The 13,293-nt window shown below is 35.4% G+C and overlaps 1 protein-coding gene across 1 annotated transcript in view; it reads right to left on the bottom strand.

The window, feature by feature from the left end:
- SGCE (sarcoglycan epsilon) overlaps positions 1-13,293 on the bottom strand; it is a 68,618-nt gene that overhangs the window by 615 nt on the left and 54,710 nt on the right. Inside the window, 3 exon segments of the mRNA XM_042780810.1 lie at positions 308-334; positions 1,264-1,475; positions 5,988-6,150. Of these exon segments, the coding sequence (XP_042636744.1) occupies positions 308-334; positions 1,264-1,475; positions 5,988-6,150 (402 nt within the window).

Genomic DNA, 13,293 nt, shown 5'->3' with positions numbered 1-13,293 from the left:
ATCTGTTTTCTGGTTTATAGGAGTGCAGATCGGGAAATCACATAATATAAATGGCAAGTTAATATTCTGATTCTGAAATAGTTTAAGTTTAATTTTTATCTTTATAATCTTAATTTTCAAAATTTTTATTTTTAGTTTCTACCTCTCTAAATGTATCTATTTAGAAAGCAGCGTTCACATTTATGAAATAAACTATGAAACATGATCGATGGAAAAATAAAAAGCATGACACACAGGTATGAATTGTGATATGCAACTGAGAAATGAAAAAAATGATAAAGAAAATAACAGGAAAGAAGACACTTACTCTGGTGTTTGCATGTTTCTCTTTTCCCTAGAAACAAAACAAAATTTATGAATTAAATAATAGCATTGATATTTGGAACATTAAGACTATATGCTCATGAGATCTTGCATGATGTGGAAATGCTGACATTGTTACTATTAAAGGCAAACAGGCAGCATTTGCCACCAGGTTTATGATATTTCTTGGATGAGGACACATATAGAGATGGAATACTGATGAGAAACACACAGAAAAATGGAAAAAAATGGAGGTTAAGAATCAAGCTCCTGATTGAAATAAATTCTGTGATATAATGAAATCAGGTTACATGTAAAAATGGAAGAATTTGTTACTTGCTGCTTTATTAATTTTTTTCCCCTTTAGTTTGATTAACCTGACTTCTGGATAATCTCGGGAGGTTATTTTAATTGACACAGATGTCCTGAAAGTACTAACTATTCATGAAGTGAAGACTTATTGCTTCAATTACACCCTATTTTCATTAATTTAGCCCTAAGGGTTTTGTTTTTTTAAATATTTTAGACATTTAGATTATATCAAATCTTTTTGACAGCAGAACAATTTCTAGAAGAATTCTGACCATCACCTCTGAGCAAACTGACTCACATAACTGCTTCATTTAAAGTGCAATTACCAGGTCTACAGACTGCAGTCTCTGTTCACACAGACCAAGATACCGAGCCTCAGTTATTCCTGGGACTGTTTTGACAGTATGGATTTACATTTAACCTTAATCATTTTTGAATAAAGTAATTATGTCCCCTAATTGGATTTTCTAGACTCAAAACTATTTTAACTCCTTTTGAAGGAATAAAGTACTATAGTTTGACTTGAACACAATTTCAATTCATTTATAAAGTATTTTATGAATTAAATGAAACTGCACTTAATGGAATCTTATATGCTGCTATCTTAGTGGGTTCTATAATTTCTTATTAGTGCTTTAAAGTACTCACACTCCTTCCCGTCGGCAGCACATGATATAAGCAAGTATTAGAAAAAGGACCAGTGCTACTGCCGAGGGCACAGCCAGTGTAATTAGGAAATCCGTGTAATAGTCTCTGCTTTTCAAAGAATCAGAAGGGGGTTTGTATTCTCCACCATCAGGTAAAATCCCCTCTCCACGAATCACTTCCTGATAAGTGGACACTTGCTTTGTTTTATCAACCTGATACAAAAAAAGACAATTACACATCAAATTATTAGCTTTTAAACATTAGGAGATTTTATGAGTAGACATAAACATATTTTGATAAATTACCTGAAAAGCAATCTTTTCCAATTACTTTATTCCATTTAATGTGCAATTAAAATTTACTGGAGTTAGAGATGGCTGATGAATGATAATATAAATTAAAGCTTTACCTTGACCTAAGTTCTACGTTCTTACCGCCACACAAACACATACATAATACATATGTGTGTGTGTGTGTGTGTGTGTGTATATGTGCAGATAAAGACCTGGAGATGATCTGTTCCCTGGGAAACCCTGAACGGCAATTCTAAACTGCCAAAGAGGGTGTCTGTGAATCAGGATTGACTTGACAGCACACAACAACATATATACATATGTGTATGTGTGTGTGTGTGTATGTATATGTATATGTTACATTGCCATTGCCATTGTCACTGAGTCAATTCCAACTCATGGTGACTCAATAGGGCAGAAGAGAACCACCCCATAGGCTTTCCAAGGCTATAAATCTTTATGAAAGCAGATTGCCACACCTTTCTCCCACAGAGCAGCTGGTGGATTCAAACTGGCAATCTTTCTGTTAGCATCCAACGGCTTAAGCACCGTGCCACCAGGGCTCCTTATATACCCTAAACCAACTGCTGTCGAGTTAGTTCAGACTCATACTGATCTTATTAATAGGACAGAGTAAAACTGCACAATAGAATTTCTAAGGCTGTCATCTTTACAGGAGCAGACTGCCATATCTTTCTCCAGTGTAGTGGCTGGTGGGTTCAAACCAATGACCTTTTCATTAGCAGCTGAGTGCTTAACCACTGTGTCACCAGACACCTATATATACATATATACATATATATATATACACACATAAACCCAAAAAAAAAAAACCACTCACTGCCATCAAGTCACTTAGACTCATAGCAACTCCTCCTTGGGTTTCCAAGGCAGTACCTCTATGGAAGTAGATTGCCCAATGTTCCTTATGAGGAGTGGCTGGTGGGTTTGAACTGCCAGCCTTCTGGTTAGCAGTCAAGTGCCTTAGGCACTATGCTACCAGAGCTCCTATATATAGATATACATATATATACATATACATATATATATATATACACACACACATACACACACATATATGTGTGTGTGTATACACACACACATATACATACACATACAACCAAAAAATAAAGCCACTGCTGCCGAGATGATTCCAACTCAAAGAGACCCTATAAGGACAGAGTAGAATTACCCCACAGCGTTTCCAAGGCTATGAATCTTTATGGAAACAGATTGCCTCATCTTTCTCCTATGGAGCAACTGGTGGGTTCAAACCCTTGACCTATTTTTAGTTAGGAGGGAGCTCTGGTGGCATAGTGCCTAAGGCATTTTACTGCTAACCATAAATAAGGCTGGTGGTTCAAACCCACCAGCCACTCCTCAGAAGGAAGACTGGACAATCTACTTCTGTAGATATACCACCTCAGAAACCCAAGGAGGACACTTTAACCACTATGCCACCAAAGCCGTATGTATGTGTGTGTGTGTGTGTGTAAAGAGGAAGCTCTGCTGGTATAGTGCCTAAGGCATTTGACTGCTCACCAGCAGGCTGGAGGTTCAAATCCACCAGCCACTTCCTGGAAAGAAGGTCAGGCAATCTACTTCCATAGGGTTATTGCCTCAGAAACCTAAGGAGGGGTCACTATGAGTCGGACCCAACTCACCAGCAGTTAGTTTTTTTGTTTTTTTTTAATATATATAAACATATAATTGGAGCTCTGATAGCGTAGTGCCTAAGGCACTTGACTGCTAACCAGAAGGCTGGCGGTTCAAACCCACCGGCCTCTCCTCGGAAGGAAGATGGGGCAATCTACTTCCGTCGTGATACCGTCTCAGGAACCCAAGGAGGGGTTGCTATGAGTTGGGTCTGACTCGACGGCACATAACAACAACAACAAAATATATAATTGTTCTTTTTCAGTTTCCTTTCACCAAATCAGAAGTCTTTCACATTACTACATAAATTTGTTGTTTCTAATGACAAATCTCTAAGGAGCTCTGGTGGTACAGTGTCTAAGGCATTTGACTACTAATCAGAAGGTTTGTGGTTTAAACCCACCAGCCACTCCAAGGAAAGAAGATGGGGGATTCTACTTCTGGAAACCCAATAGGGGTTGCTATGAGTCAGGATCAACTTGAGGCAGTGTGTTTGTTTTTTCTGGTTAATGAGAAATCTTTAGGGAACCACAGACTGTCTGATAAGCAGGTATGGTATCCAAGGTTAATAAAAAAGAAAAGGAAACAATGAGGGGCAATTTCTAAATCAGTACAACCTTGATCTTTCTCCTATCTAGCTGACAGAAGTAAATTTTAGAAAAGATAATTTAAGTAACATGTAACCTATAGAATACTCTAATATTACTAAATTCCATTCTTGGATCAAATACCATGTTAATTTGCCTCCACATTAACTGAACTGCTTTCACCAAGTTGCATTTAATTATGCAAAGGTTTCTGTAGAACAGCATACAAAAAGTAACGCAAAAACGCAACCTCTGTGAAATTTACTACACTTGCTATTAAAAAAAATACGGTGAATATTATTTGTGGCATTATTCAGTATTTTCTCAAAAAAAAACTCCATTTGAAGAATTTTGTTGATAATTCAATACTGTTGTTGTTGTTGTGCCGTCGAGTCGGACCCAACTCATAGTGAGTGGGTTTCCGAGGCAGTATCACTATGGAAGTAGATTGCCCCATATTCCTGTCAAGGAGTTCTGGTGGGTTTGAACCGCCAGCCTTCTGGTTAGCAATCAAGTGCCTTAGCCACTATGCTACCAGAGCTCCCAATTCAATACTAGTGAAACCTTATTTTCTGCCATGGAATTGATACCCTGCTTTCTTTTTAAGAATGAGAACTAAGTGACTAATTAATTCCCCCCTTTTTATACTGGGCACTGGGAGGCTGATTGTCAAATTTGACCTTATACTCTTATTTTTTGTAAAACTTAGGTCCTAATTTTTCATTTCTTTTATATTTTACTGTAGTTATCATGAGACCTTTTTATTTATGCCTCTGGAAACTTTTCATGGTAAGATAAGGCATTTATAAAGCACTTGCACATAAACTAAAATCTTTAAGGCATAAATCATTTTTAAACTTTTAGAAATGGGACAACCTTCCTACACATAAATTCATTTCACAGTCTAACCACAGGTAAAATCGCATTGTTAGGGACTATTGTGTACTAACTTAGAACAAGGAATTGATTTAGGTTATGTTTGCAGCTGTTCAGTCTTTTACAACCCAGTACAATTAGCACCATGACAGAAATATTGAGCTTTGTAACAGCAATATTTATCTGTATGATAAACCACAACAATTTAATAATTTTAGTTAAGAAGGCCAAGAAAGAAGTGTATTTTCCTAAGACAGAAGGGACACAAAAGGCATCCAGGGCACAAATCCACAAGATACGCTAAATGCTGCAATGTGAGTAATATGTTTTCCAATACTGGATCTTGGAAAGTTCACTGCGGTCGGCTCCCTAAGACATGAAGTGACAGTTGTGTTTATGTGTCAATAACTTTGTTCAAATGTCAACTTTAAACTTAGATCTAATTTAATCGCTACCAATCATCAACAGTTGACAGAAGTTAAATCTAAAGGTCACTAAAAAATTAAAACAACTTCCCTACTTCTAGACAGCAGATCAAAAGATTACATATATAGATATAGATATATAGTACAATAATAATATACTTAATATATACAATGTATATAATACACAATATACAATGTATATAATATACAATAATATATTTGTTATTAGTTGCCATCGAGATGATTTTGACTCATGATGACCCCATATGTGCAGAATAGATATTCCATATATCTATATGAAAATTTACTCATATTTTCATAAGTCTTTTAGCATGCAAATTAAAAAGTGGTTTAGAATACTTAATTTTTATGAATTTATGCTTAAAGTTGTAAGATTCTGTCTGTTCCATTAGGAAATGTTTCTTGTCCCTTGAACTCTCCCTACAATTTGAGTAACCAGGATATTGAATCATAGCACAATACTGCCTTTTTATCAGGGTTATTATTGTACTTTGGTCTCTTTCCAAAGTGGAGTAGTGGCAACATATTTAAGAAGAGACATTTTACAGATAGCATACTGACTCCCCAATCTCCCTGATTTAGGAGTCACCTGAATAGCCAGAGGGTCCATCCATACCACCAGGCTAGCTAATTCAGCCCCAGGAACTAATCAAGGGTAGAGTGACTATAAAAGTGTAGATATTTTCCTAAAGGAATGCTGTGTCAATGAGCTGGCCACATCCTTAAAGTCAAGGCAAGCCTATTGTAGTTGCACAGTAAACCCAGGATTTGTCCTTTAAAGCAATTCAGGTTTCAGTCAAACTTTATCTCCAGCCACATCATTCCTAATTACCTTTGCAAAAAATAAAACAAAACAAAATACTCACCAATGAAATTTTGCACCAGTCAATGTAAAACTGGGTACGGAATTTTTTATCACATGTTATTACAGGTTCCATCTCTTGACTGCATCTCAACTGATTCTGTGGATTTTTGACTTCTCGTAAACAAGAAGAAAACGGGACATCAGCACCAACCATCACATAAACTCTGTAAAAATGTGAAACTCTCAGGTTATCCTTTAAGAAAATTGAAAACACTAAAAAACAATCTACCCTCAAAGCAAGATTTACCTTTGTGAATTGAGGGATTATCCAGAATCATCCCTAAGGTAGGGGCCTAGGTTTTAAAAACAGTGATTCATATAAGGGCTTCCTTTTGTTTGTTCCTTTATCCAACCAATATTTACTATGTGCCTTGGTGCATCTGATACTCTCTCAATTCTAAGTTAATTTCTATAAATTTTACATCATCCTATTTACTTCAATTAAAAATAATTATGTGTCATATTCTGCTTAATATATTTGGTAGATTTCCTTAAAACTCTTCATTTAAAAAAATTTACCTATGGTAAATTGTTTAGAAAATAAAATGATCATTAAAATAATAAATAATTATAAATGATAAACAAACATTTTAATTTCATTTTAGTAAGACTGTGAGGATACATCCCTAGAGCTATGAGAGTGTTAGCAAGACTTTGCGATTCGACTCAACAGTTATGTCTGTTAGCTTTTCTACTAGGCAAACCCCTATGTGCTTGGTCTCTCATCAGAATTTCTCTCAATCTTTTACCTAACAAGTTAATTTAATTAAAGGGAAAACTACTACTGGTGTGTGTTTACTAAACGCATACCAGGCAAACAAAATGTACTTTTCTTAGCTGATCTTAGTAATTGTTTTTGTTGTGTGCCATCAAGTTGATTCTTACTCAACCTCCTATTCTGTGTGACAAAATAGAAATATCCCATAGCGTTTCCTAGATTACGATCTTTAGGTGAGCAGATTGCCAGGTTTTTTCTCTTGGAGTCACTGGTGGGTTCCAACCACCAACTGGTTAGCATTCAAACATTTGCACTACCTGGGCTCGTTATCCTAGCATCAGATGGAAAGAATTATAATTAAAATTTCATCATGAAACAGAAAGTAATGACAACAGCATCTAAGTATTTTGGAGCAGCCTAAGAATTTCATGACTTTCAAAAGAAAAGAGGAAAACTAAGAAATTACTCTAAATAAATATTATTTTATTTTCTTAATAACAGTGGTCTGTCTACTTATAAAAGAAATAAACCCATTAAAATTCTAGTTGTCTTCTTTGCAGAAATTGATAAGATGATTTTAAAATTCACATGGAAATCTAAGCGATTCAGAATAGCCAAAACACTCTTGATAAGAAAAACAAAATGGGATGGGAAGACTCCCACTTGCTTGTTTCAAAACTTACTATAAAGCTACAGTAATCAAGACAGTGTGGTACTGGCCTAAGAACAGACATATAGAGGAATGAAATAGAACTGAGAGTCCAGAAATAAATCCTAACATTTACACTAAATTGATTTTTGACATTGGTCAAGACAATTCAATGGCAGAAAGGATAGGCTTTATAAGAAATGGTGCTGAGACAACCATGTATCCACATGCAAAAGAAGGAAGTTGAACCTCTACTCCATACAACATGAAAAAATTAACTAAAAAGGAATCAATTGTAAAAGCTAAAACCACTAAACTCTGAGACAAAAACATAGGTGTAGATTTATATAACCTTGGATTAGGCAATGGTTTCTTAAATATGACACCAAAAGCTCACGCAATTAACAGAAAAAAATAAAAAAACGAAAGTTCATCAAAATTTAAAGTTTTTGAGCTTCAGAGGACAACATCAAGAAAGTGAAAAGATAGCTCTTTTCACTAACCATCAAGAAATGGAAAAGATATATAGATATACATATAGGTTCAAATCCCTTATCAGATGTATTTTTTGTAAAAATTTTCTCCCATTTGGATATACATATATAACTTTTACAATTCAATAACAAAAAGACAAGTAATCTGTCTTAAAAACAGGCAAAGAATCTGAGTAGACCTTTCTTTACAGAAGATACACAAATGCTCAATAACTACATGAAAAGGTATTTCACATCAGAAAAATATAAATTAAAACCATAATGAGATAATACTTCATGTCCATTCTCTCATTTTCACTGCCATTAAGTCAATTCTGACTCATAGTGACCCCCACTGGGTTTCTGGGGCTGCAAATCTTCATGGAAGTAGGGTCGCCATCTTCCTTCTACAGAGCAGCTGGTAAGTTTGAACCACTGACCGTCTGATTAGCAGCCAAATGCCTTATACACTACACCACCAGACCTCCTTCTCATGTCCACGAGGATGGTTATTATCAAAAAAGATAATAACAAGTATTGGCAAAGAGCTGAAGAAACTGGAACCCTCATACATTGCTTATAGGAATGCAAAATGATGCAGTTGCTTTGGAAAATAGCCTGACAGTTTCTCAAATGGTTAAACACAGACTTACCATATGATCCATGGAATTTATTCCTAGGTATACACCCAAGAGAAATGAAAATATATGTCTACACAAAAACTTGTACATGAATGTTAATAGCAATATTATTCACAATGGTCAATAAGCAGAAACCACACAAATGTCATCAACTGATGTATAGAAAAACAAAAGGTTTTATATATTAGAATACTACTCAGTGATAAAAAGATATGAAGTACTGATCATGATACAACATAGACGAACTTTGAAAACACTGTGTTAAATAAGGAAGTCACAAAAGGCCACATGTATTATTTCATTTATATAAAATGTTCAAAGTATACAAATAAGAGACAAAAAGTAAATTAGTGCTTGCCTAGGGATTTCAGATGAATGGAATGACTGCTGATGGGTACAGACAGAGGAAAAGAGGTTTGGGGGTGAAAAATGTTCCAAAATTAATTGTGGTTTTTGCTACACAACTGTTTAAACATACTAACAGTGCACACTTTTTTTTTCTTTTTATTGTGATTTGAGTGATGTTTACAGTGCAAATCAGTTTTCTACTCAACAGTTCATAAACGTTTTGTTTTATGTCATTAATTGTGATCTCCACAATGTAACATCACTCATTCTCCTCTTTGTGTTTCCTGTTTCCATCCCTCTTTCTTTCCTAACCCTTCCTATCTTCTGAACTTTGTCCTCGGGCAAATTCTGTCCTTTTGATTTCGAATGGTCCCATTTATACTTTCAATAGATGAAGAGTATGGAATCTGAAGTAAATCTCAATAATTATTTTATTAAAAGAAAGTGCAGAATATAATTCAAAGTTATGCAAATGTATGTATGAAGTCATCCCCAAGCTTGAGATGATAACTCTGTCCTACAAACTCATTTGGCTATTCCTTATGTCAAATCTGCATTAGAATTTAAGATTCATTTGAAAGAACATTTTGAAAACTATGCTACCTTTGAGAAATAAATTATATATAATGGATTAAAATTAAGATCAATTTAAAAAATAAAAATTCAAAACAAAAGGAGATCTGAGAAACTGCTAGTAAGGTTTAGATGATCAATGAAAATAAACATATTCCATTTAAAATCAGTTATTAAGATTTATATACAGCCAATTTCTATCCTCTTAATAATTGCCTCACCAACACCATATCTTTCTTGGTAACTATAAAATGTAATTTTAATTTTTACATTTCTAGTTTGTAAATACAGAAATATTTCTTACAACAGTTAACAGCCCTTTTGCTTATACATGACATTGATTTTCATTTATAAATGGTAATATTGTTAAATTAATTATAAATTAATGTAAATGGACATAGAGGGTTTAGGTGCTTTGAAATACTATATTTCTTTTTCTTAAATTACAAAAGTAATATAAAAACATTACAGACAACTTAGGATATAAAAACAAAATTTATATTACTGGGATAACTATTTATATTTTTCAATGTACCTTGCAAAATATTTTCAAATGCATATATTCTAACTTAATTGCAATCATCTCTAAAATATAATTTTGTATCCTGCCTTTTCACTAATACAACATAAGCATTTTCCATATAGTATAGTCTTTTCAATTATAGTTTCATGGCAATATAATTTTTTAAGTGCACATGATTTATTCAGCAATGATTTCAGAATTGGACATGTAAGTTGCTTCCAATTTTTTGATGTTATAAATAATATTGCAAAGACCATCTCTGTGCATAATCTTTAATGCTACTATCTAAAAAGAGATGCCTAGAATTGGAAGCATTTTTATGACAGTTGATACACACTGCCAAATTACTTTCATCTCTACTTGGATGATCCATAAGCTTCTCAAACATAGTATGTTCCCAACTGAGCTCATCATCACCCTACCCCACCTCCACCTGTTCCCCCCCTCTTCTATCTCCTTCTCTTTCCATGATTGGCATCTCCAGTTGCTCAAGTCTTAATCTCAAGCACCATCACCTTTGACTCCTGTCCTTCTTCCTACATACTCAATCCATCACCAGTCTCTGACATTTACCCTGAAAAACTCATACACACCTGTCCACTTTGTTCCATCCTCACTGCTACACTCCTAGTCTGAGTCACCATCACCTTCCACAGGAAGTCAAGCAAGAACGCTCTAACAGCTCTTGTTCAACACAGTGTTTCTCCTCATTGGGGTCAGGGAACCTATTCGCTAAATGAATAAATGAAAAGCTTTTTTTTTTTTTTTTTTATCAGTTTAAACTATAAACAGTAATGTAGAAGAGTACAAATGGCATGTTTAAGAGTAGTGGATATTAGATTTGGCTCCTAAGTCGTAAAAGAAAGTGTATTTCTTGCTTGTATTTTATAGAACCAGTAGGCTTGAATAGGTTGGCATTTTTTAGAATTTTGTATTAGGCTATGTATAACAAGAACAATAACTCTATGTTATGCATGCTAAAATTATATTTTCTTAATCTATTATTTCCCTTTTAGGTAGATTTTTAAGTAAAATTTTAAGTTTTTATGTGAAATGAAGATGATCTTATCTTTATGAAAATGGACGATATGAGAGTATATTATCAAGTACTAGATCTCAAGCAAGGTGAACAAAGCATAAACTCAAAAACTCACTGCCATCGAGTCAGGTCTGACTCATAGCAACCCCTCCTCGGGTTTCTGAGGCGGTGCTAAAACGACAAGGAGGCCACATGTTCTGACCTCCTCTAACCCTACAAGGGGAAGGCAGGATTACCAGCAGTAACCCAAGGCCTATTACTGCCAGGCCAGACATATTGCCTCCCTCCAGTCCTTTCTCCAACCGTTCCTCCCAGAGCACCCACCACCTCTCTCCTGGGTTCGATAATTCACTGCAGTGGCCACACAGAACTCACGGATTATGGGGTTTATTAAGGAAGCACCAAGCTACAACTCAAGTTCAAGAAAAATGCTCAGTCTCTCTCCCAGCCCACCGTCCCTCAGCCTAGAGTCTCTCACAGTCTCTTTTCCAGCAGTGCTGGTCCCTCGGTGTCTCACTCAGTGATGCGTGTCTCTTGCGGCTCTTTCCCAGCAGCACGTGTCTCTTTCAGGGGTGCGTGTCTCTTTTGGCAACACGTCTTCCTCCACCAGCAGTCAGAGAGAGAGTTCTGCCTCTAGGAGGCCTCCTTTTGAGCCTGGAAGGGTGGTCAAACTAGCCAATCACAGCATCAGAACTCTAAGCACGTGAGAGAGAGTGGGAACTTCCCAGAACATTGTATTGTGCCACGCCCAACAGAAATAACCCAGGTGGGCGACTTTAAAATCAGGATCTCCTCTGTAGCTAATAGCAATTCCCACCTTAGAGTTTACAAAGACTTATGGGTAGAAAAGCCACACTAAGTAATTTACTACACCGCAGGCGGTATCATTACAGAAGTAGATCACCCAGCCTTCCTTCCGAGGAGTTGCAGGTGGGTTTGAACCACCAGCCTTCTGGTTAGCAGTCAAGTGCCTTAGACACTATGACACCGGAGCTCCCTAACAAAGCATGGTGCCTCACAATGTTAGGAACCGGCATATACCAGAGAGAAAATGAACTTTTTTTTTCCTTCAAATTTCAACAATTCAATTTCCCTTCTTTGGGGTAAAATGCATTTATGAGGCCTTTACACACACAACATAGATAATCAGCATCAGGTAAGTAATTTAAGTAAAAAATTCTGCCGTTTTCAGCAATACTCAGATAAAGAGATCCAATCATTTTAACTTTTTCCTAGTTGTCCAAATAATGAAGATATTTTACTCTGTATTAGATGTATTCGTGAGATAAAAGATAGATTAGAGACTGTGCACACATGTTACATGGTGCCTGGGAATTCTTGAGCTCTTAAAAGGAGCACCATGCTTCCTGCTTAGGCCTCCCTGCTTCCCCCACCACTCCTTTCTTCTGTGTGTATCTGTAATCAATCAATCAAAAATAAGATAAAATAACAAACAATATATAGGATAATAACTAAACAGATATAATGCCAGCCAAACAAGTGCCGTCAAGTTGACTCTGATTCATGGTGATCCTCGGGCTTCCTCCCCAACCCCTCCACTGGAATTGCTCAATGCCAAGGTCACCAAGAACTTCTGGGTTACCCAATCCAATGCTCACTTAAAAATATATATAATTTTTGCTCATAACAGAACATTTCGTTTTTCAATACAAATTATTTTAAGGCCTAATAAATTTTTTCTTTCATTTCCATATTACACTTTTTCAGATATGCAGTAAAGCTTGAAGAATACTAGAGCAAACAACCACAAATGGAGTTGAAGCAGGCTGTCCACCTCCTTCATTCCACTTACCTCTTCCTTCCACAGATAACTTTTCTGAATTCAGAGCTTTTTATTCCCATACATTTCTTAGTGATTTTACTGTACTGAGCCATGAAAAATATACAGGCTAATCTTTCCATATTTTAAACTTTATATATGGCTTACAGTGGTATAATACTGAATGTTTCCTTATGCAACTTTTTTCAATGTTATGTTTTGAGATGATTTCTACAAATACATACTTCTATTTATTTTCATTTAATATATATATTATGTGCATATACCCTGGAATAGAATTGTTGGGTAATAAGGTATATACAACTTCAGCTTTCCTAAAGACTACAATTTTTTTAAAATTTCTCTTTATTTTTCCCTAATTTACACTCCCATACCATAGCATAAGAACCCCTATTGCTCTACATTTCCCCAAAACATTTATTTTCATAATAAATAATAATTCATATTATTTTAGCCAAATTAATGTATAAAACAAAAAAAACCCAAACCCACTCCACTGAGTCAATTCTGATTCATAATGACCCCCATTGGGTTTCCAAGGC

The sequence above is a fragment of the Orycteropus afer genome, unplaced genomic scaffold, assembly GCF_000298275.1.
Source record: "Orycteropus afer afer isolate SDZICR_OR568_19922 unplaced genomic scaffold, OryAfe1.0 scaffold00063, whole genome shotgun sequence".
Lineage (NCBI taxonomy): Eukaryota > Metazoa > Chordata > Mammalia > Tubulidentata > Orycteropodidae > Orycteropus > Orycteropus afer.
Note: the sequence above shows the minus strand (reverse complement) of the source record. Positions and strands in the feature narration are given on the sequence as shown.